The sequence below is a fragment of the Oryx dammah genome, unplaced genomic scaffold (genome assembly GCF_014754425.2).
Source record: "Oryx dammah isolate SB20612 unplaced genomic scaffold, SCBI_Odam_1.1 HiC_scaffold_23, whole genome shotgun sequence".
In the NCBI taxonomy this organism is placed as follows: Eukaryota; Metazoa; Chordata; class Mammalia; order Artiodactyla; family Bovidae; genus Oryx; species Oryx dammah.
The window spans coordinates 60,695,496-60,721,192 of NW_024070207.1; the positions used below are offsets into that span (position 1 = coordinate 60,695,496).

Here is a 25,697-nt window from a genome sequence, read left to right on the forward strand (position 1 = left end):
GACTCTTTGCGGACTCTATAGACCATAGTCCCCCCAGGCTCCTCTGTCCATGGGATTCTCCAGGCAAGAATACTTGAGTGGATTGCCATGCCCTCCTCCAGGGGAGCCTCCTGATCCAGGGATTGAACCTGTCTTTTAGCCTGCACTGGCAGGCGGGTTCTTTACTACTAGTGCCACCTGCGAAGCCCGTATGTGTGTGTGTGTGTGTGTGTCTGTGTGTGTGTCCAATTCAATGCGAGAAAATACATAGACTGCTTTCTCATGATTTTACATGAAGTTATGTCTTAACTCACTGCCATTTCAGCAGTATAATGAACTTACCAAAAAAATCCTTCTGATTATTTCAATGTTTTGTTTAATTATGTGTTTTTCATCTATTAATGTTTTATAATATAATATGCATTTCCTTCATAACAGTCTAATTACAGAAAATTATTTTGCCTTGTGTAGGTTTCTGAAACTTGCACAGGCCCGATGCTGCAGGCTAAAATGGATGAGATTGGCAACCATTACATGGAGATGGTAAAAAATTTAAGAATGGAGAAAGACAGAGAGATCTGCAAACTAAGGGTATGTAGATCCTACACTGCATAAATGTACAGGTCAGCACAGATTTTCTAATAAGATAATGTTATTTTCAAGTTTAAAGCTACAAAGAAAAATCAACTGAAGGTAGAGTGATTGGACTATGTTGTAGAACTTTTTGCTAAATACATATCATTGTGTAAAGAATATTGTTAAATTGTTTTGTAATTTAGCTTCATCTTTTCTAGGAAAGAAAAAAAGAAGACATTAAGTTGGGGTTGTTGGATTTTTAATTTCAATTTATTTATTTGGTGATGGGGAGAGGGAACACTTTATGATCCTACCTGAAGCTTGCTCTATGCAGGCAAAAACAACTTTCAAGATTGTCCAGTGAAGCCACATTTGAATTCATAAAATTCTTTCTTTGACTTTGAAGGGTGATACATAGCAACAGGTTTGTCAAGTGCAAGGATAAAACTGTTGAATTATGTACCTGTAATTGGCATCAAAATCAAGGTGATATTTGTGAGAATAATTGTACATTGCCTTATTTTGTCATTCTAGGTCAAATTGACTAACCCTTAAATTACTGATACCTAATTGTAGTTATATAACTCAAATATTTTAATATAAAAACTGACCACAGAGTTTTTTTCCAAATATAGTGTATAGTCTTTACAAAAAATCAATACAATATCATAAAGTAATTAACTTCCAATTAAAATAAATAAATTTATATTAAAAAAAATAAATTAAGTAAAAAAATCAAAATGAAACAAAATAGAATTTGTTCAAAAAGAAATCGACTTTTCTTGCAGATTTCCTCCACTGGTTTCTTTTCCATCAGAATGTTACTAATAACACTTTAACATAACAGTGATCTCTGCATACATAATACAGTAAAGAAGGAAATGAACAGGATTTGGAGTCAGAAGACCTGTCATGGAGTTGCAGCTGTGTTGCTTACTAGCTGTTGCTCCTTTGTAAAATTTAACATCTCTGGATCTCATTTACGTGTTTTGTAAATAAGGTTTATAATAACACTTATCTCAGAGGGCTGCTGTGAGGACTGAGAGAAGTTATGCAGGCAGGAGGAATATGTTGTTAAGTGCAAATCATGATATAATATTAGTTACTGAGTTTTCCTTAATTAGTATTTGAAGGGATATAAAGTACCTGTTTTCTTAGTTTCATTTTAATTCTGTTGCCTAGGATTTTTACTTATGTAATGCCTAAGCCTAAATAGTAAAGTCAACTTTAAAAAGTGAGAAATTCCTAATTGGTATTTCAATTCATATTCAACATTCATAAATCTCCAAATGTTTATAACTATTGGTATTTTACTCTTCATTTCATAACTAGCTTTATGACTCTTTGGAACTCAGTTATCCATTTTGTTAAATGAGAATTATAATAGTTCTAAGTTCTTTTTAAATCCTTAGACTCAATTAAATCAGTACCAAAAAGATGTTTCAAGAAGAGAAGGAAGTTGCAGTGATTTCCAATTCAAGATTCATGAACTGACAAGTTTGCTGGAAGAGAAGGATACCCTTATAAAGCGTCAGTCAGAGGTAACAGAGAAGGGGTCAAGGTGGAGAGGAACCATACAACTCAGCCATGTGGAATAAATACTTCCCACAAACTAAGAAAAGACATATTTCCAAGACTTAGTTTATTCATAAAAAAGAATGTGAATGACTATGAAAAAGTAGAAGGCTCTGTTTCAGGAGAAATAATTCAAAGGAAAGATAGAATTGAAGCAAAAAAATGTTATGCCTTTAATATTTTTTAAAATGTTGATTTTCTACTTCATTAGCAATGAAACTTCCAATAAGACTGAGTTGCTTCAGTAAGGGACTGTGTTATATTCCTTTCTATGACTATAGTATATAGCCCAAGTTCTGTTATAAAATAGGTACTGAAGGAAGAAAGTATCCAAAATGGTGGTTAATACCATATTGCTGTTATTGAACAAATGGTACTTGTAGTAATGTTCAGTAATAATAGATTATTTTTTAGGAAACAGTATCTGTTCCCATATTGCAGTTTCAATACTTTTTTGCTATAGTTATACTTTTTAATCTTTTGCAACAGAAATTTTCACATATTCACCTTGAGAATCATGCCCATTCTATCTCATGTTATCCCTTAAGTATAGAAATCCTATACCAGTTAGTGGATTCTTGCAGAGACTTATAATGTAACTTAATTAGGTATCATGAAGCAAGACTATATGGAATTCAACAAGTAGGATTGGAATATTCTTACCTCAAGGCTAAAAAGGAAGGGAAAAATTATTCTTAGAGCCTTGTTAAATGATCAGAAATACCTTTTTACCTCATGTTTGTACTGTTTTCAAATGGTTATATTGTCTTTTATTTGTAAGGAACTCTCAAAGTTGAGACAAGAAATATATTCATCTCATAACCAACCCTCCAGTGGTGGAAGGACAACTATTACAACTAGAAAGTAATGTATTTTTAATGAAATTTGTATATGATTTTGGTTATGATATAATCCAAGTTATAGCATGTTTACTTGATATATACACCCTTAGACAGAATTTGGTGTTTTCTGCTGGCCAGTAATTCTACTGAGGAATGAATGTTCAAAAAAAGACAATAAAATTCAACAGCACACTTTCACTGTATTTATAATACATTAAATACAGTGAAAGTAAAAAGCAAATAATTTGTTGTTTAACCAACCATATTAGTCAGGACTCTTTCAGTTGCACATGCCAGAAAAGGAGCTTAAACTGGGAATTGGTTAATCCACTTAACTGGGATTGCTTGTTGTCCAAATGTATTTGTGTGATCAAAATATGTCTTCAGAAATCTGTCTTTATATTTTGGCTCTGTTCTTTCCTGCATAGACATCATTATTCTTAGGCAGCATCTCTTCTTGTGTAATTAATATGACCATAACTTACATCGCAGCAATTTAGCAAAATATTCAGCAACAATCAAGTTTGGATATTTCATATAAATGGAATAATGCAAAATGTAATCTTTGGAAACCAAAATCTTTCACTTTGCATGTTTTCAAGATTCATCTGTGGTTTAGCATGTGTCAGTACTTCATTGATTTTTGTTACTAAATAGTATTCCATTTTATGGATGTATATAACATTTTATTTATCCATTCATCAATTGATGGAAATTTGGGCTGTTTTCAGTTTTGAACAATGCTATTGTAAATATCTGTGTTCAAATTTGTGTATAAATATGTGTTCATTTCTTTTAAGTATATACCTAGGAGTAGAATTGCTCAGCTCATAGTAACTCTGTTTACTTTTTTGGAGAACTCCTAAATTTTTCCAAAGTAGCTGCACCATTTTATAGCCATTAGCATTTGCCTTATATATTGAGTTGCTCCTATATTGGGTGCATAAATATATACAATTGTTATGTCTTCTTGGATTGATCCCTTGATCATTTTGTAGTGTCCTTCCTTGTCTCTTGTAACAGCGTTTATTTTAAAGTCTGTTTTGTCTGATATGAGTGTTGCTACTCCAGCTTTCTTTTGATTTCCATTTGCATGGACCATCTTTTTCTGCTCCCTCATTTTCAGTCTGTATGTGTCCCTAGGTATGAGGTGAGTCTCTTGTAGACAGTATATATATGGGTCTTGTTTTTGTATCCATTCAGTCAGTCTATGTCTTTTGGTTGGAACATTTAATCCATTTACATTTACAGTAATTATCAACTTTTATGTTCCTACTGACATTTTGTAAATTGTTTTGGGTTTGTTTTGTAGGTCTTTTCCCCCTTCCTTTCCTCCTTTGTTCTTGTCTCTTGTGTTTCTTGCCTAGAAAGTTTCCTTTAGCATTTATTGCAAAGCTGGTTTGGTGGTGTTTAATTCTTTTAGCTTTTCTGTCTGTGAAGCTTTTGATTTCTCTGTTGAGTCTGAATCAGAGCCTTTCTGGGTAGAGTATTCTTGGTTGTAGGTTTTTCCCCCGTTCATTACAAATATATCCTGCCACTCTCTTCTGGCCTGCAGAGTTTCTGCTGAAAAATCTTCTGATAACCTTATGGGGATTCCCTTATATGTCATTTGTTACTTTCACCTTATTTATTTGAATATTTTTTCTTTGTATTTAATTTGTGTTTGTTTGATTAATATGTGTCTTGGTGTGTTCTTCCTTGGGTTTATCCCATATGTGACTCTGCACTTCGTGGGCTTGGGTGACTATGTCCTTTCCCATGTTAGAGAAGTTTTCAACTATAATCTCTTCAACCATGTTAGAGAAGTTTTCAACTATAATCTCTTCAAATATTTTCTCAGGCCCTTTCTCTTTTTCTTCCAGGATCCTTTTAATTCAAATGTCAGTGCATTTAATGTTGTCCCAAAAGTCTCTGAGACTGTCCTAATTTCTTTTCATTCTTTTTTCTTTGCTTTGTGGCAGAGATTTTCACCATTCTCTCTTCCAGGTCACTTATCTGTTTTTATGCCTCAGTTACTCTGCTATTTTTTCCTTCTAGTGTATTTATTTCAGTTCTTGTCTTGTTCATCTATGTTTATTTGTTCTTTAGTTCTTCTAGGTCTTTGGTAAACATTTTTTGCAACTTCTTGATCTCTGCCCCCATTCTTTTTCCAAGATCTTGGGACATCTTTACTATCACTATTACTCCAAATTCTATTTTAGATAGATTGCTTGTCTCCTCTCCATTTAGTTGTTTTTGTAGAGGTTTATCTTGCTTCTTCATCTGTAACATATTTCTTTGTCATCTCATTTTGTCACTTACTATGTTTATGGTCTCCTTCCCAAAGTCGGCATGATCATGGTTCCTCTTGCTTCTGGTGCTTGCCTTCTTGTGGGTGAGGTTGGTCCAGAGGCTTGTTCCATTATCCCCTTGATAGGGTGATCAGAGCTTGCCCTACATGTTGCATGCCCTAGATATTGCTATTTGGTTGTCATTGCCCTGTCAGGGGTGGGGTCTGTTCCCTAGTTGTCAGAGTAGAGACCCCCAGATCTGTTTCTTAGCTGTGTTTCTGATCTGTGGTATAAGATAGGTAGGATTGAAGCACTCCCACTGGGAGAGAAGCCACTGAGTATTCCTCCTCTGCCGGTGTTCACCTGTCAATGTGTTCTGCTGTGTCCCTTTTTGCCTGTTAATGAGCTTACAAAGTACAATGTTGTTGGTGGTATTCTTGGTCCCACCTTAACTGTGGGCATGCCAGCAATTGGCCCTGGTGACTCCCAGGCATTGTTTTCATCAGGCCATTGGCTCAGATCCACTGAAGTCAGGTCCTATGACTGCATCAGCTATGCACCTGGACTCACCATGGGAACTACAGAGGCAGCTCATATTTTGGTCTACCCCAACCTTCACATGTATGTGCCCACAAAGCCCACAGCTGCTAAAGTTAGACCCCTCCCAGCTACAAGAACACTTGTCCTTTCAGATGTTTCACATGCACTGAATTTAGGAAGCCATCAGTGGAGGTGTAACTAAAGTTTACCCAGCTGCTAAGAGAGATTTCACCACTTCTTCCTTAGTCACATATCCCCTAGTTTCAGCCTCTTTGGGCAGATTTCCTAGTAGGGGGAGCTATCCGTGTCCTCCTAGGACAGCATGGGCAGGTCCTGACTCCCACTGATGGATTTTCTGGAGGAGCAAGTTTACCTATACGCTCCCAGGACAATGGGACAGCTCCTGGAACTCACTGGTGGATTTCCTAGTAGCAAGAGCTATCCGTGCTCTCCTGGGACAGCAGGGCAGTTCCAGCATCTGCCTGCAGGTCTGGAAGAGGTGGCCAGTGTCTGCCTCTGGAGCCCAAGATGGCGATGGTGACCGATGCCAGTCCCCAGGCCTCCTCTAGGCAGTGTCCTGTGCCTGGGAGCACTCACAGGGAAAGAAGCTCTTATGTTGGTCCCACCCCTCTCCTCATGTGCCTCCCAATAATGGTGCCTTCTTTCTCTGGTGGGCTCAGGGTTCTTCCTAGTACACCTAGACCTAGTTAGGTGTAGTTTCCACACCTAACCCTGGTCCTCTCCCTGAGATTGAGCTCTGGAACCTGAACTTCAGCACCCAAGCCCCACTTTCACTGACAGAAGAGTGTCTCAGGTTGGGGAACATAGATTGGCAGTGCTGACCCTCTGTGCAGGTTACTGTCTATTTTGCCTTCCACAAACCTGTTGCTGCTCTCTCCCTCTTAGGCTCCAATAGTCTCCCTCTTCCAGTATGATCTCTACACTGGTGAGGAGACTTCTCAAGGTGTGGGAAACTTTCTTCCTTCACAGCTCCCTGCCAAGGGTGCAGGCCTCATTCTGAATCCTTCTTTTTCCTTTTCTTTTAGTCCTACCCAAGTATGCAGAGGGTTTTTTTTTAAAGTCTTTTTTGGGGATGTCTGAGGTCTTCTGTGACTGTTCTTTTGTCATCATACTCCTTTTTATGTTTTCAAGACAAAAGATTTCTCTTTAAATTTTTAAAAATTGTGATATAATTAACATAACAGTATTTTAGTTTTGGATATATAACACAGTGGTTCACTATATGTATATTTCTAAGTGATCACCACAATAAGTCTAGTTAATACCCATTACCATCCATAGTTACAAATTTTTTGTGATAAGAACTTTTAAAGATCTAATCTTTTAGCAACTTTCAAATATACAACACAGTATTATTAACTATAGTTACCATACTGGTCATTATATCCCAGTGTATTTATTTTGTAACTGGAAGTTTGTACCTTTTGACCACTTTCACCCATTTTGCCCACCCCCTACTCCTCCACTTCAGGCAACCAGCAATATGTTCTCTTTACCTATGTTTTTTTTTTTTTTTTTTATCAAGTGAGATAATATGGTATCTGTCTGTCTCTGTCTGCCTTGTTTCATTTTGCATAATGCCCTCAGGGTCAATCCATTCTGTTGTAAATGGTAGGATTTCCTTTATTTTTTGGCTGAATGATATTCCAGTGTGTGTGTGTATGTGTGTGTATTGAATATACAATACAATTTTATTTATCCATTCCAACATTGATGGACACTTACACTGATTTCACGTCTTGACTATTGGTAAATAATGTCACAATGAACATTAGAGTGCATATACCTTTTAGTGTTTTCACTTCCTTCTGCTAAATACCCAGAAGTTAAATTGCTAGATCATTTGATAGTTCTATTTTTAATTTTTTGAGGAACCTCAATACTGTTTTCTATAGTAGCTGTACCAGTTTGCATTCCCACCAACAGTGCAAAAGTTTCCCTTTATTCCACACCCTTACCAACATCTGCTATTTCTTGTCTTTTTGATAATAGCCATTCTAAGACAGGTATGAGGTGATATCTTTCTTGATATCTTTAAATTGTGTGCTCTTTCTTTCTTTTCTAACCAATCTGGTTAGAACTATATCAATTTTAGTGATATTCTTGAAGTTATTTTCATTATTGTATTTTATCTGTTTTATTGGTTTATTAAGTATATTTCTTTTTTATGATTGCTATAAGTTTTAGACTATTCTTTTTTATATTATCACAGTTTGTCCTCAAATAATGTATCTCATCACATGTAGCATAGAAATGTTATGGTAGTATACTTCCATTTTCCCATGATCTTTTTGCTATTTCTATTATCTATATTTACTTTTACATATATTATATTGCTCTAAATAGTAAAATTATTCTTAAAATATTAAAATATTAAAACAAGAAAAACAAGAAAACAATGTTTTAAATTTACTCACATATTTATCATTTCTAGTGCTGTTCATTCTTTTGCTTAGATCCAAAATTACCACCTGATAATCATTTTCCATGCTTCCTTTATCTATTTTATTTTTTATGTTTTTAATAAATTTATTTAATTGGAGGTTAATTACTTTACATCAACATGTATCCGCCACAGGTATACACGTGTTCCCCATCCTGAACCCCCCTTTCTCCTCCCTCCCTGTACCAGCCCCAAGCATCCAGTGTCATGCATCAAACCTGGGCTGGCGACTTGTTTCGTATATGATATTATACATGTTTCAATGCCATTCTCCCAAATCATCCCACCCTCTTCCTCTCCCACAGAGTCCAAAAGACTGTTCTATACATCTGTGTCTCTTTTGCTCTCTCACATACAGGGTTATCATTACCATCTTTCTAAATTCCATATGTATGCGTTAGTATACTGTATTGGTGTTTTTCTTTCTGGCTTACTTCACTCTGTATAATAGGTTCCAGTTTCGTCCACTTCAGTAGAACTATTTCTCACCATACTGCTCTGCTGGTGAAGACCTTGCTTGGCTTTTTATGTCTAAAAACAGTTGTAATTTTGCCTTTATTATCCAAAGTTATTTTTGCTGTGTGTAGAATGGTAACTGGAGAGATTTTTTTTCTTCCAGTACTTTAAAGCTGTCATTCCACTGTCTTCTGACTTTCATTATGTCTATTATGAAGTTTGATGTTAATTTTATGATTATTTCTCTGAGTAATGCTTTTTTTCTGTTTATGAGATACTTTATCACTGGTTTTCAGCAATTTGATAATGATGTGCCTCTGTGTATTTTTCTTCATCTTTAGTTTTCTTGTTCTTCATTGAGCTTCTTGGATCTCTGTGTTTAGTTTCTATCAAATTTGGAAAGAATTAGATCGTTATTTCTTCAATTATTTTTTTGTCTCCTGTTAAACCTATAATCCAGAATATATAATCCTATATCTTGTAATCCTACAATTATGCATATATGAGGGCACCTGATATTTTACATGGCTAACTCATACTCTGTATATCTTTTTCAGTCTTTTTTCCTCTTGTGTTTGATTTTGGATAATTTGTCCTGATGTCTTCAAATTTAGTAGTATTTTTTTCTGCAGTGCCTAATCTGTTGTTAATCCCATACAACATTAATTTCATCTTTATAAATCTGATGTAAATCATCATATTCTTAATCTTTCTGTGTTCATGCTTTCCTCCAACTTATTATATACTTTATACATTTCTTTATATTTCTAGTAGATGAAACCTTGCTTATTTGTCATTTCTTGGTTTGTTTCTACTAATTCACTTTTTTCTTCTTCATTACTCATATTCCTGCTTCATTCCATGCCTACTAATTTCTTATTGAATGCCATATATTTTTATTTTACATACTTGAGTTCTGGATATTTTTAATAACACTAAGAATTTAGGAGGTTTGTTCTGAGATGAGGTTAGGCTATTTGGAAACAGTGTAATAATTTCAAGTTTTGTTTTTAAACACTTAGAACAACTTGCAGTCTAGGACCAGGTCATCCCACTACTAAGGCAGTAGTAGTGTTTTGTAGTATTTGCCTGATGCCCTCTAGTATTATGGAGAAGGAAATGGCAACCCACTCCAGTATTCTTGCCTGGAGAATCCCATGGATGGAGGAGCTTGGTGAGCTACAGTCCACGGGTTGAAAAGAGTCGGATACGACTGAGCGACTTCACTTCACTCTAGCATTAGGAAATCTTCTCACTCTGGTTAGTGGAACACAGACTTGTGTTCCCTTCACCAAGTGAATTCCAGGAATTTTAAGACTGTTCCTTTTCAGTGGTTCTTATCCCAGCCTCAGTAGCTTTTTCACATGCCTATACTGATCAGTACTCATCAAAGACTTGTAAGGGAATTCTCTACAGATCCCTTCATCTCTCTCCAACTATATAGCTCTCTCCTGTCTGGTATTCTGTTCTACAAATTCTCACTCCAGGCAGTGTGGTAGGCACTTGTAGGGCTCATGTCATTTGTTTCCCTTTGGGATCACTGTCTTGTGCTGTCAGTGGTCCATCATTGCCAGAAGCAGAAATACTTCCCTCTTATTCTCTTGAAAATAATAGTAATAAATCTAAGAGGAGATTTTCTTTTTAGAAAAAGTTAAAAGTCATTCAGAGCCAAATTAAATAAGGAAAGTCAAAGTAGGAGTGACTAAAAAGCAATGAAATTATTTTCTTGTCCAGCCTGTAAACTAACTTTTGTTTTTCTATATAGGTACAGGACACAGTATCCAATCCTAGGCCTCTTGTATGATGACTATGAATATATACCACCAGGCAGTGATACACAAACTATTGTGATTGAGAAAACAGAAGACAAATGGACTTGTGTAAGTTCATGGGACATTTCTAGAGTATATAATTAGGGAGAAAAAATCCTAAGGCCATTACGTTTTGTTAGCAGAGTTTCTCAGCCTCAGCACTATTAATATTTGGGGCTGGATAATTTGATGTGGGGGACTGCCCTGCACATTGTAGGACATTGTAAAACTATATAGAATCTGATTTTTAACACCATGATAATGACTGCCTTTTTCTTATGTTAAGTACTGAAAGCAGGTAAGACTAATCTATGGTTTTTAAAGTCAGGAAGTGGTTGGTTTTCTTTGAGGGTTGGCACCCAATTGGAAGGAAACATAAGGAGGACTACTGGGGTACTAATAATATGCTCTTTCTTGATCTGATGGTTGCATATATGTGTTGAGTTTAGGAAAATTCATTTAGTTGTACACCTATGTGTGTACTACTTCTAAGTTTATTATATTTATTATATTTTAATAAAAGTCTTAAAATGCCTTAGTATATCATGATAAGCAACAGATAAATATATATCAATCAACTTTTCTGTAGAACCTTTCAAGGAAAATTTTAAATGTAGACTGCAGGTGTATAATTAATAAATTACTGCAGATATAATTAATAAAATTAAACATCTGTTAACTCACTTTGAACAATTATCTTTTGGTTGAACAAGCTCAAATATTTGAATAAACTAAAAAAAATTTCAGAAAGCTGTTAGCTCTGAAGCCCTTCTCTAACTATGGTCAAATCATTAATCGTGTATATATGATTATCTATCATCAGTGGAAGCAACCAACATTCAGTAACCCTAAAATAAAAATAATTTGAACTTTGAAATATATTTTAATATATTGCTTTTCTTAGGTCATTAATTATTGAGAATTACTTATTACTATTATTCCCCAGAGGTGGCATAAATGTGCTGCTGCTCCTGCTGCTAAGTTGCGTCAGCCGTGTCCAACTCTGTGCGACCCCATAGACGGCAGCCCACCAGGCTCCTCTGTCCCTGGGATGTGAGGACCTGCCAAATAAAGGGTCTACAGAATAATAGTAGTTACTTTTCCCTTCATTAATAGCATATGGCAATGAACATCAAATTTGATATCTGAAGGTACTAGATACTATTAGCAAGTTCAAAATATATTTAAGTTCACAGATGCTAGATGTGTATTTATCAAGGGAGACTTTTGGATATATTTAACCTCTAAATATGACACCAAGGAGTAAATCTACTTAAATCTTCCTCCCCTGTGCTTAAAGTCTTTTGAAAACTATACCTTGACTAAAGTCAGATAAACCATTGTGTCATTGACTATACACATAAAAAAGTGCCAAACAGTGCCATGCATTTCCTTTGGTATTATTCATATCAATGTACACAGTTTTTATAACTTTGTTCATATAATTATAATGTCTTAATTATAAGCCAGTTCTAAACTTTTTTTTTTTCTTTTCTAGCCATGAATGAATCTCCAGCTCAAAGGAATTTTTCTGTGTCTTCATTAGTACTTTAGTTTTTTCATAACAAAAGCCAATCAATATTTTAAACTATGCTACAAACCTGCAAGTCTAATGGAATTAATTAGTTATACAGATGACAGTTTCTCCAGTCATTTATAAGGCTTGAATCCTTTCTATCACATTTTTTATTCAGTATAGCAACATACTAATTTTTAAAACTCAATTACAAACTGTAGGACTTAATCCACTCTTTTTCAATAGGGTGCTTCCTAGACAGAGTTAATTTTGTTGGGGTAGAGATTTTACAAGTTATCTCACTAGAAGTTTTCCTATGATATTAGAATGCAGTTTAGCTGCAGGAGTAAATACTTTTTTTTAATGACAACAACAAAAAGCAATATTATTGAATTTAAAAAAACAGTTTAATGCATGGTATATACAGAATATATTTGCTTTTTTCATATTAAACCTTGTGATTAAAATAGATAATTTATTACATATACAAAGGAGTTATATTTATACTTCTTTGAGATAAAACTGAATCAAAGGTGATGGTTAATTTCATTTATTAGGGAAGTGGGATAATATTTTTTAAAATACCTAAATCTACTAGATTGTACATTATGGTATTATGGGTCTAAGCACTTGTCAGTGGCTTGGCAAATCTGTCTTCTGAAACATATCATCCCCAAATGATCACACCCACTTTCTTAAAAACAAATAACACTATATTACAGTAAGAGTGGAAAGAAGGTGGTCTTTTTAAAAAAATAGTGGTAGACAAAACAACATTGAAATACTGTATAAAAGTGAAACACTTGATATCTGTATTCTACTTGGGAGAAAGAGATCTTATCATAAAATATTTAATGTACTTTGAAGTTGGTTGACTAACTGGGATCTAATAATCTTATAAAGTGAACTAAAGTATTTTCTAAATATATTAGTAGATATGAATGAACTTTTAAAATTTCAACCCCTTTGGTGAAAGTTAAGAATTAGCAAAAATTAAAATGTTTGTATTTGACAAAGTATAGATTCAGGTAACAAATAAATTTGGATTTATATGTGAATGAGGTTTTGCACTGAAATGTCTTTGCAAATATCTATATATAATTCTGTCATTCTTTATAATTATATTCTAATAATTATCCATTATACTAAGAAACTGTTAAGATAGGAACATATGAGGCACTATACTGAATCAAGAAGGAGAAGGAAATGGCAACCCACTCCAGTATTCTTGCCTGGGGAATCCCAGGGACGGGGGAGCCTGGTGGGCTACCATCTATGGGGTCACACAGAGTCGGACATGACTGAAGTGACTTAGCAGCGTACTGAATCAAACTACAAATGAAAAGAAAAATGTTTTTAATATTTATATAAATATCCAAGTTAGCCTTGATATGAAGCAAAAAGCCTTATTTTCTTAATACTCTGACTAAAATCTTAAGCTCTGTAATGTGGGTTGGTACAATTCTAATCTTATTAGTGTTTTGTAACAGAATGAGCTATATAGTCCTTACCTTTTTTCCCTTAGTATAGGAACAACGGAGATTTCTCCTCTGCTAACTACTCATATACATAACTGCAACAAAATTATGCCTTGTTATCTCCCCATTATACATTATGTAAGTGGAAGTTTTTAGTAGCCTGATAGAAAAGTGCTACTATAACTGCTTTAAAATTAGAATAAATGTGATTTTCCTAAAATGCTCATATAAAATAACAGTGCCCCAAATTTGGGTTCATTTGATCCATGCATAGTAAGAGAATGGGGGTTATAACAAGTTGATTATTACACTTAACAAAGTCATATGTATTTCTTTTCTAATTTTTGATTAAGTTCAATAGAAACATGTGATTGTTTTCCTAAGTTTCACACAGCTTATCTTTGAAAACTGCAGACATTATCAGGTGAGGAATGCCTATTTATCTAATTTTTGTTCCAGCATATTTTACATGTTGAATAAAATGAGAGATTGTGCAATGACATGCAAAGTTAATTTAAGTGTATAAATAAAATATGTATCTATATGGTTTTTGTGGAAGTCCTAGTAGGAAACATGCAGTATGGATGTTTAGCTCAGCTGTACATTTTGGTCAGAAAGTTACTATTCACATGAATGTTTATGTTAGGCTAATAAGCACCACAATAGAAAAGTCTGATGTGGATTACTAGAAGCAACACTTTAACATAGGTGGATCTCTCAATGATGCATGTTTCTGCTTAAAATGAGAATTTCTTCACTTACAAACCTAGTCCTCTAAATTTCATAATTCAGTGAGTTCATAACTAGATGCCATAAAACATTCTTCCCATTTTTGTAATTGTGCTTTAACTGTAATACTTTACAGAAACAGTACAAAAGGAACAAAATAAAGCTTAAAAAATTATGTTACCACTCAATTTAGATCACTTTAACAAAAAGCCATTTTCATTTCTTTCTCATTATTATAATCCACAAAGATAACATCGTGTAGGCATAGTACCCATGAAAGTAAATAATAAGCTGTGAAAAGACTTCCCTGCAAGGTCTCTCTCCCCCACCAGACACCATTACTAAATTTATTGGATTTCCATAGTACTTTTTTGTCCAGTAAAAAAATGCAAAAGTACTTTCTTTATCCATCTTAGGATAAATAAAATATATTTAAAAAATAAATAACAGAATAAACCACCACATCTGTCTTATAAAACCATTAATCTTTAGTGACAAAACAAGACATACCACTTTTGAGCCTACAGAGGAACACTGGAATAGTAATATGACATAATTACATGATAGCCAGGCAATCTTGGTAGTCTTGGATCAGTCTCTTGTATATGAAATATTAAGTCCAGGGTCTTTATGTTTGGCTTCCTTCCCATTTTTTTTATTATTAAAGTTTATGTTCCAGACATTCTTTATGTCAAGGGATAGACTTTATGACATATTACTTTAATAGCTGGTTTGCTAACACAATCAGTATTGAATACTCCTTCCCCAAGTGTGCCAAATATAATAAATCAGACCAATTTCTTAAAATGAGACATTATATAAGCTTTTTGAAGTAGTTTCCTAAAGGGGTCTGATGTGCCAGCTATGTTATGATGGGTAGGCAGGGATCTAGACTGGGTGGCTGGGAGTTACATTATGGGTTAAATAGTTCTAATACTGCCAATTGGTCCAAATTTTAAAATGGGGTTTCCTTTTGGAATAGTTACTCGGGTAATGCTCAAAGAGAGAGGCCTAGCTATGGAAAACAGTGTGGAGATTCCTTAAAAAACTGGAAATAGAACTGCCTTATGACCCAGCAATCCCCCTGCTGTGCATACACACTGAGGAAACCAGAATTGAAAGAGACACATGTACCCCAATGTTCATCGCAGCACTGTTTATAATAGCCAGGACATGGAAGCAACCTAGATGTCCATCAGCAGATGAATGGATAAGAAAGCTGTGGTACATATACACAATGGAGTATTACTCAACCATTAAAAAGAATACATTTGAATCAGTTCTAATGAGGTGGATGAAACTGGAGCCTATTATAGAGTGAAGTACACCAGAAAGAAAAACACCAATATAGTATACTAACACATATATATGGAACTTAGAAAGATGGTAACGATAACCCTGTATGCGAGACAGCAAAAGAGACACAGATGTATAGAACAGATTTTTTGGACTCTGTGGGAGAGGGAGAGGGTGGGACGATTTGGGAGAATGGCATTGAAACATGTATAGTATCATGTAAGAAACAAATCACCAGTCTAGGTTCGATGAAGGATACAGGATGCTTGGGACTGGTGCACTGGGATGACCCAGAGAGATGGTATGGGGAGGGAGGTGGGAGGGGGGGTTCAGGATTGGGAACTCATGTACACCCGTGGCGGATTCATGTTGATGTATGGCAAAACCAATACAGTATTGTAAAGTAAAATAAAAAAAAAAAAAGAGAGAGAGAGGCCTAGCAGCTGGAACAAGTCAGGTGAAAACATTTTTGATACCTAGTGTTAAAGCCTTGACCCTACAAAATCTAGAAGTTCTTCTATAGGGCCTCTAGATTGCCAATAACAATAGTCAGTTCCTATCTAAGAGGTTCCAAGGTCCTAAGAGAACTTTGTTAACCAGTATCAAATTTACAAGCTAATTCTTTTGGTAAGACAGGGTGGAATTATCTTGTGATATTCTAGGGTTCTAATCTAGTTCTGCATTTTCTCTAAATGAAATCTTATGAGTCCTGAAAGTTTTATTTGATAGAATTCCAGTTCTAGCCAGTTCTCACAATAAAGGAAACTAGAAAGAACTGACCAAGAAGATTGTTTAGTTCCCCTGCCTTCATGTGAGATGTCTTCTTTTTCTGGAATTAAGTGTATTTAAAAACTGTGTGATATCTTCCTTCAAAAATTCTTAAAACTATGCCTGGGATTTACTTCAAAATAAGCCAGTAAGACAATAGGGAATTATATATAAAAATAAACCAATGAGGTATAGGTAGGTTAAAGCATGAGTAAGGAAAAGTAAAAAAATGAATCAAAATTAACCATGTAAGTAATGATTGCTAAAGTTGGGTAATGGCTATATAGGGGTTCATTATATTGTATATGGTCAAAAGTTTTCTGCAATAAAAGTTATGTCATAGATATCTTTAAGGGAAGGTCAAGGTTCAAACTGGTGGTTTTCCTGTATGAGACATGAATTGAATTTGAGAGCTCTACCTGAATAATTCTTAATATTTTCCTCTCTATCATAGTATAGGCCACTTGGAAGTGACAATCAGACAAATCCATTTCCATGTAATGACCCTGAAAGTGTCTATTCTTTTAGTAATTGCAAAATGATTCCTCCTTCTTGTGAAGGTACTTTGACTTACATTTTTTTTGCGGGGGTCATATAAAATAGGCCTGTCTGGGTAAAATCTGCATTTTTAAGAGCAATCTTTTGTTTGTAACATGGGCTGAATTCTTATCTGTACTATCTTGGCTGAGGTTTTCTAGATCCAATTAACAAGAGAATCTATTTGCTTTTCTTCAGCCCCATTGTAGCCATGAATGAGTGGAATAACCTCTTCACGTGGCTCCCTGCTTCCCTTGGCTCCTCTACAATACATTCTTCACACAGCCTCCAAAATGATCTTCAAAATGTAAATCACATCACTCCTTTCCTTAAAACCCTCCAATGACTTCTTATTTCAAATTCCCACAGGTCTCATCAATTATCAGTTCCTTTCACCATGATGTAGCCAAAGCTTGTACCATCTCAGGTTGTCTATATTTGCATGTATATTTCTCTGCCTTGAATGCTTTTGCACAAGATCTTCACATGACGGGTTTTTTCTTGGCACTCAAGTCTTAGCTCAAATGCCAAGTCCTCAGTATGGATTTCCTCATTATACTCACTCGTAGTTGTTTAAGCAAAGCTGCAAAAGTGTACCAGAATTACACTGGGGGCTTTGTCTAACACCTCACTATTTCTATGGTGGTTAACACATTGGCAACTTGATAGAAATGCAGAATAGTAGACCCCAGTCCACACCTATAGAATTAGAATATGTATTTTAACACCATCCCTAGACAAACTCTATAGACATTAAAGCTTAAAGCACTGGTCTAACATGTAATGGCTTTTTCTCTTAGTGATCATTAAAGAATAATTAACCCAACTGACAACGAGTCTTAAGCAACAGTGCTATACATCTAGGTACATGAATTCTACCGAACACTGACTACTAAGTTCATTTGCAGAATCTTTCCCAAAGCCTTGATTTAATGAATGTATGTTGGCCTATGGGAAACATAATTAGATTCATTTTTCAGGATCATGTTACTTAAGTAGGTCAAGAATTTTTAGTTTTCTCTATAATACTAAGTCACAAGTCTTAAGATGAGCAACTTTAAAGCATTCCATCATGGTTTTAACAAAAAAAAATTTGAGGAATAATCATGCTATAGCCATCGTTAACTGTTGAAATTCCTAGCTCATGTTGTTAATGCACAAAATTCTATAAAACATCAAATTGCAGGCAAAAAATGCCTAAGAGCAATTTTAAGTAAAAAGTCTTTTAAGAATGGACATTAAACACAACTTTAAATAAACTCATAAAGCCTTTAAGTGCAATAAATGCTTTTTATTGTATGCTCATTTCAATGAGTAACATTTAGAAATAATAATCCCACATTAACAGTGACAATCTTATCTTACAGCGTGTACATCATTTACAACCACATGACACACAACTTTAGATTTTCCAAATTTAATATTCTGAATTAAGAAAGATAAAAAATTTATTCTCAAGGAACTGATTCTTACCTGGTGCAAAAACAGAAAGGTGAACATTATTTAAAACACAAAGCCACAATATAGCATGAAGTAAAATTACATTTTAATTATGCTGAACAGCTGAGTGTAAACATGAAGCAACTAAAACTTAAAAGTACACATCATATGCATTACATTTATGAACAGGATTTTCATTAAATTTCCCTAAACCAGCTTTTTATATTAAGCGCCATGTTGATTTGCAGCATGCTAACATAAAGTGTTGTTAAAAGGATGCATATTTTATACACTGTAAACTGAATATCCACCTCTAAGCTCTATTGGCAGCATAGTGTTTTGTTAAATACTGCATAAATACTGCCTCACATTGAAAATGTGTGTTAATAATATGGTATATAGATTTTAAAAATCAAAAATTTCAATAATGGCATAAAATTGCACCTTTAAACATTAGAGCAAGTAAGACTGGAACAATCATACTTGCTATGACTGTCCTAAAAAAACTAAATATTTAAGAAAACTGTGTTCTCTCAATTTAATCTTAGTATCATTAAGAAATATAGTGCTAGCTTTGTTTGCAACATTACTGTTGCATGCATTTTAGAAAGCCACATTTGACTCAAATATACTTTTGTCATATATGCCATACTGAATATCAATCAACTTGAACATCAGAAAAAAGGGGAGCTTTAATCTTTAGACTTCAGTACAGAATGCTGTATTTTAAACATCCTATCCAGTAATAAAACCTTAGTAGCTCTGAAATCCTTCTAAATAGTATTGAACTAATCTAACCTGTTTTCCAGTGAAATTTCTTTCAATGAATACACAAAACTTTTGCCATTTCTGGAATTCAATTTCCAGGTACCATATAAAGATTCAGTGACTAAGGGACTGATGGATGACTGTATTTTATTTTACCACCCCATTTATAAAACTGCATAAAAGTGAGGCCTTTTATGCAGTTAGGCCTTAATTAGATATGATCTTTTCAGAAAGATTTGTCTCTAGTATGATCAGCCAAATAAACTGGTTATCTTTGCTCTTCCCCTCTGTCGTTGAATTATGTTTATACCATTACATAGACAATAAGGTTTTCTGCAACCATTCTATGGTGCTCCTTAAATTCTTTAAGTAACTTCAAAGGGCTATGAGATCCCCTCTCAATTCAAATACTTTAAGATCTTTAATAAAAAGAATGTAAATTTATAATTTAATATCAAGCTATGTAACCAGGTGAAAGAGTTTGTGAAATTATCTTCCCATGTAGCATGTCATATTTTCTAAATAGCTTATTTCTTTATATTGATCTTACTATATAAGAGCCTCCTTGTGGTGCCTCATAATATGCTGATTTTTTTCTGATGGTCGTCGGAATCCCTTCTTGCAGAATTCACACCTGTGTGGGTAGTCTTTTGTATGTATTGATATCACATGTCGTTTAAAGCCAGATGCATCTGTGGTGCTGTATTCACAATACTCACATTGGTAAATCTTCCTTCCAGTGTGAGTCTTCATATGCTTTTTGAGCTCATTTTGTTGTCTGAACCCTCTTTTGCACCTTTTACACTTCAATGACTGATCCTTAGTATGAACTGAAAGGATATGACCACTAAGAATAAATGGATCTGATGTTTTAAAGTCACAGTGCCTACACTGATGAATCTTCCTACCCTTATGGATATCACTATGCTTTTTGAGCTCAGAAGGGCGATGGAAACCTTTATCACAGACCTCACATTTGTGAGGAAAATCCTTAGTGTGGACAGATATGATGTGCCGCTTAAGGTCACTTGAGTTGGTACTCTTATGGTCACAATGAGGACACTGGTGTGTCTTATGTCCTTGAAACAAATCCAGATGGCGTTGAAGTTCTCTCTCATCACCAAATGCTTGGGGACAATGCTCACATTTATATGGTAAATTGTTACCATGCTTAGACTTAATGTGAGTCTTCAAATTTGATTGATCTGCACACCTGAAGACACAATACTGACACTGATATGGCTTTTCACCAGTATGGGTTCTCATATGTTTCTTGAGTTCAGAAGGATGTCGAAAGCCCTTCCCACACTCAACACAAACATGAGGAAAATTCTTGCTGTGAACAGCCAGTAAATGTCGGTTTAACAGTCCTTGTTCAGCAGTTTCGTAGTCACAGTATTTGCACTTGTGCATCTTCGGCTCCTTGTCTCTTAATATAAGTTTATTTGAACTCAATGGACTAGCTTCTCTGTATCTTCGTGTGTATTCTGTAAATTCATGGGTTTTGTCAACTTTGTTTATAAGCTTATGGCTTTCTAAATGGTTATGGAAACTCACTTTCTTGTTAGTTGTAAAGTCACAATCTGTACACTGATATTTTTTTCTCATTAAATGATCAGGATGATTCTTCATGTGTCTTTTCAAGAATCCTCTGGATTTAAACTTTTTTGTGCAAATATGGCAAGGATACACTGTCAGGGGTTGTCCATCAGGGCCTATTATAACAGCTAGATTTAAAAAAAAAAAGGAAGTTGTAACATTTGGCCAGACTGTTTTAAAAGGGTTTTACAACAAATGCAGCAAAATTAGCTGACATTCACAATGTGAGAACTATACTAGTGGAATAAAACCCTGTAAGACATGATGTAGATTAAAAGCAATTTATAATAAAGTAAAGCTCCAGGAGTTAGTGATGGACAGAGAAGCCTGGTGTGCTGCAGTCCATGGTGTCGCAAAGTCAGACATGACTGAGCGAATGAACTGAGCACACTAAAATATAATGAGCAGCACTCTACTATAGACCATTCATCTGCCAAAATGCTATATCACATATACTTTGTAATAACCTGAAAATTCTCTTTTAAAAAACATCATCTGGGTAAAAAGCAAACAAGCACAGTTTTGCTAAGTAACAGTAAAACATTTTTTAAAAAACCCAACTACTTAGATCAAACACAAGTATATGAGAGTAGGACTAACTACACTACAAACAACTGACTTATATTCTCGGGTTACAAAAAATACTACTGCATTTCAAGTAATTATAATATTCATAAAGCAATGTATTAGTATTTTACCTGTTTGCCACTGCCTCATTTCTCCCCTTCTCCTCTTCTTGGTTTTTTGTTTAAGTACTTTATTTGTGTTAATGCTATCACAGATTTGAAGGTATTGTGATGCTGTATTACTTCTGTTTTCTAATGTTGAGTCTAAAGTATTTCCTGAAAAAAAATCAATATACCATTAAACTATATATATTTATACTCTTTTCATTTTGATTAGATTAATTACCAGAAAAAACTTAGCATTCAGTTGCCACTGAAGTGTTAAATTTCACAAAGTACATTCATTTCTCAAGTGAATATGCAAAAATATGATACCATACAAAATTAACTTTAAAATATCCAGCTTATTTATCCTAAAGGAACAAACTGATCAGGTAAATGAAACGTAAGAAACTGAATTTTATGACCATGAACAAAATCTTGACATCAGTTCAACTTTCTCACCAATGAAGGCTGATGAAATTAAAGAGATTTAGCAAAGAATTAATTTGTACGTGTCAGATAACCAATACAATCATGGTAACTGTGTAATACATGACAAACAACAACTTCTTGTATTTATGCTTCAAAATGGTTTACTTAATGTTAAAAGTAGTAAGATTGACTTTTTAAGAGTTAAGATAAATGTGACAGGCAATTTACCAAAATTTCAATGGAATCAATGTATACAAAATACTTAATATCAGTTCTCACAATCTCTTGTGTTATGCAATTTAGTTTAAAAATGTAGCCCAAGAAACTGTTTAGCTTAAATGCTATGATATGTATGTCTCTCATTAATTCACCTGAAATCTATATTTAAATTTAGAGAGTGAAAACCTCCTAAGGTTAGAAACAAGATAGTCAGATACTTTATTCTCCCTGTGTAAGAAAATAAAAAGAACTATCAAGCATGGAATAAAAAACACTATATGAAATATATTAAAACTAAAAAATACTTAAGTTGACACATAAGTTTTATGTAACATCTATATAATCTACTGGCTGCATAGAAATTAAGAAAATAGTTCCATCCCAAGAGAACATTAACAAGTGGTTGATATCATGGACAATTTTTACTTTCATGTCAGAAAAATTTATATTTTATAATCTTTTCCTTAGTAACCTTTTATGGCCATGCAGCAAGTGGCCTGACATTTGTATCTTGAAAAAGAAATTTTTTTTATTTTTACTTTTTGGCCACATCATGTGGCATGTGGGATCTCAGTTCCCCAATCAGGGATAAAACCTGCACCCCCTGCAGGGGACACATAGAGTCTTAACTAGTGGACCTCAAGGGAAATCCTGAGGTAAATCTAAAATGAACTGCATTCACAGAAAAACACACATTATGTCTCTAAATAAAATTCCTTGAAGAAATAAACTCTTATAACTAACTAGATATGACTAGGCAAATAAGAGTCTAATGGGTCTGTACACACAAACTAATAACTCTTTATCTATCAAGTAGTATACAAAACCAGCTACTTAACTTACATCTCACATATAATGCTCTCTCACCTGATGACTGACAATCTTCATACCTTCGAGAAACTCTTCTTTCATCTCCTTAAAAAAAAAAAATTAAAAACTGATAGACTGAGTATAACAATTATCATTGGATCGCATCTACAAAATCTTACATCAATCACCATTCCTTGGATTAAACTTTTTGTTGTTGAGTTCTTCCACTCCCATAGATTAATTTCACACACTGAAAGTAAGGGCTGCTGTGAGTATCCTTGGAACTTATAAGAAAACCTTACTTTCTATATAAAACCTGAGTAGACATTCTATGAGGCCATCATCATCCTGATACCAAAAGCAGACAAAGATACCACAAAAAAAGAAAATTACAGGCCAGTCATTGATGAGGGGCTTCTCTGGGAGCTCAGCTGGTAAAAAATCCACCTGCAATGCAGGAGACCCCGGTTTGATTCCTGGGTTTGATTCCTATCCCCTGGAGAAGGGGTAGGCTACCCACTCTAGTGTTCTTGGGCTTCCCTGGTGGCTTAGATGGTAAAGAATCTGCCTGCAATATGGGAGACCTCAGTTCAATCCCTGGGTAGGGAAGATCCCCTGGAAGAGGCCATGGCAACATACTCCAATATTCTTGCCTTGAGAATCCCCATGGCAGAGGAGCCTGGCGGGTACAATCCAAGGGTTTGCAAAGAGTCAGACACAACTGAGTGACTAAGCACGTCACTGATGTATATAGATGCAAAAATCCTCAACAAAATTCTAGCAAACAGAACCCAACAACATTTTAAAAGGATCATACATCACGATCAAGTGGGCTTGATCTCAGGGATGCAAGGATTCTTCAATATACCCAAATCAATGTGATATATATTATTAATAAATTGAAAGATAAAATCATATAATCATCTCAGTAGATACAGAGAAAGCCTTTCACAAAAATCATCACCCATTTATGATAAAAATGCTCTAGAAAGTAAAGAAGGATCATACCTCAACATGATAAAGGCCATACATGACAAACTCACAGCAAACATTAATCTCAGTGGTGAAAAACTGAAAGCATTTTCTCTAAGACCAGGAACAAGACAAGGGTGCCTACTCTTGCCACTATTATTCAACATAGTTTTGGACGACCTAGCCACAGCAATCAGAGAAAAAAAAAGAAATAAAAGGAATCTAGATTGGAAAAGAAGTAAAACTCTCATTGCTTGCTGATGACATGATATTACACATAGAAAACCCTAAAGATGTCACCAGAAAATATTAGAATTAATCAATGAATATAATAAAGTTGCAGGATATAAAATTAATACACAAAAACCCCTGGTATTCCTATGTACTAGCAATGAAAAATCAGGAGAAATTAATGAAACAAGCCCATTCACCACTACAACAAAAAGAATAAAATACTTAGGAATAGACCTGCCTGAAGAGACAAAACACCTGTATGCAGAAAACTATGAATTGAAGATGACACAAACAGATGGAGAGATACAATGTGAAAGTGATTATACTACCCAAAGTAATCTACAGATTCAATGTAATCCCTATCAAACTACCAATATATTTTTCACAAAACCAGAACAAACAATTTCACAATTTGCATGGAAGCACAAAAGACCCCAAATAGCCAAAGCAATCTTGAAAAAGAAAAACAGCTGGAGGAATCAACCTTCCTGACTTCACACTATACTACAAACCTATAGTCATCAAGATAGTATAGTACTGGCACAAAAGCAGAAATATAGACCAATGGAACAAAATAAAAAGTCCGGAGATAAACCCATGAACCTATGAGCACCTTGTCTTTGACAAAGGAGGCAAGCATATTCAATGGAGAAAGAATAGTCTCTTTAATAAGTGGTGCTGGGAAATTTGGACAGCTACTTGGAATGAAACTACAATACTTCCTAACACCACACACAAAAATAAACTCAAAATGGATTAAAGACTTTAAAGGTAAGGCAAGAAACTATAAAGCTCTTAGAGGAACATAGGAAGTACACTCTCGAATATAAATCACAGCAAGATCCTCTCTGATCTACCTCCAAGAGTAATGGAAATAAAGACAAAAATAAACAAATGGGACCTAATTAAACTTAAAAGCTCTTGCACCACAAATGAAACAATAAACAAGATGAAAAGACAACCTTCAGAATAAGAGAAAATAATTTTAAATGAAACAACTGACAAAAGATTAATCTCCAAAGTGTATAAACAGCACTCAATACTAGAAAAATGATCAATCAAAAAATGGGCAGAAGATCTAAACAGATACTTCTCCAAAGAATACATATAGATGGCCAAAAAACACATGAAAAGATGTTCAACATCACTATTATAGAAGTCCAAATCAAAACTACAGTAAGTGTATCACCTCACACCAGTCAGAGTGGGCATCATCAGAAAATCCACAAACAAATGCTGGAGAGATGTGGGGAAAAGGGAACCCTCTTGCACTGTTGGTGGGAATGTAAGCTGATATAGCCACTATGGAGAACAGTATGGAGATTCCTTAAAAAACTAGGAATAAAACTACCATGTGACTCAGCAATCCCACAGTTCAGAAAGACCCATGTACCCTCAATGTTTACAACAGCAGTATTTACAATAGGTAGGACATGGAAGCAACCTAGATGCCCACTGACAGATGAATCAATAAAGAAGATGTGGTACATATATACAATGGAATATCACTCAGCCTTAAAAAGAAATGAATTTGACTCAGTTCTAGTGAGGTGGATGAACCTAGAGCCTGTTACACAGAGTGAAGTAAGTCAGAAAGAGAAAAATAAATACAGTATATTCATGTGTATATATGGAATCTATAAAAATGGTATTGATGAACCTATTAACAGGGAAGGAATGGAGACACGGACATAGAAAATGGACTGGTGGACACAGTG

At 34.6% G+C, this 25,697-nt stretch overlaps 2 protein-coding genes across 7 annotated transcripts in view; one reads left to right on the forward strand and one right to left on the reverse strand.

The window, feature by feature from the left end:
* Nucleotides 1–14,051, forward strand: part of POF1B (POF1B actin binding protein) — a 101,443-nt gene extending 87,392 nt beyond the window's left edge. Inside the window, exons 13-17 of the mRNA XM_040265623.1 lie at nt 451–570; nt 1,968–2,096; nt 2,912–2,994; nt 10,468–10,582; nt 12,012–14,051. Coding sequence (XP_040121557.1) covers nt 451–570; nt 1,968–2,096; nt 2,912–2,994; nt 10,468–10,582; nt 12,012–12,017 — 453 coding nt within the window. The 3' untranslated portion in view covers nt 12,018–14,051. The remainder of the gene's footprint in view (nt 1–450; nt 571–1,967; nt 2,097–2,911; nt 2,995–10,467; nt 10,583–12,011) is intronic.
* Nucleotides 14,052–18,100: 4,049 nt separating this feature from the next.
* ZNF711 (zinc finger protein 711) overlaps nt 18,101–25,697 on the reverse strand; it is a 28,017-nt gene continuing 20,420 nt past the window's right edge. For 4 of the 6 annotated variants that reach the window (XM_040265621.1, XM_040265619.1, XM_040265618.1 and 1 more), the window contains 3 exons: nt 22,831–22,878; nt 21,343–21,486; nt 18,561–20,772 (listed from right to left, as the gene is read on the reverse strand). In XM_040265621.1, the coding sequence (XP_040121555.1) occupies nt 19,595–20,772; nt 21,343–21,486; nt 22,831–22,878 (1,370 nt within the window). In that variant the 3' untranslated portion in view covers nt 18,561–19,594. Of the gene's footprint in view, nt 20,773–21,342; nt 21,487–22,830; nt 22,879–25,697 lie in introns of all 6 variants that reach the window. The other 2 variants (XM_040265622.1, XM_040265617.1) reach the window with 1 other exon arrangement.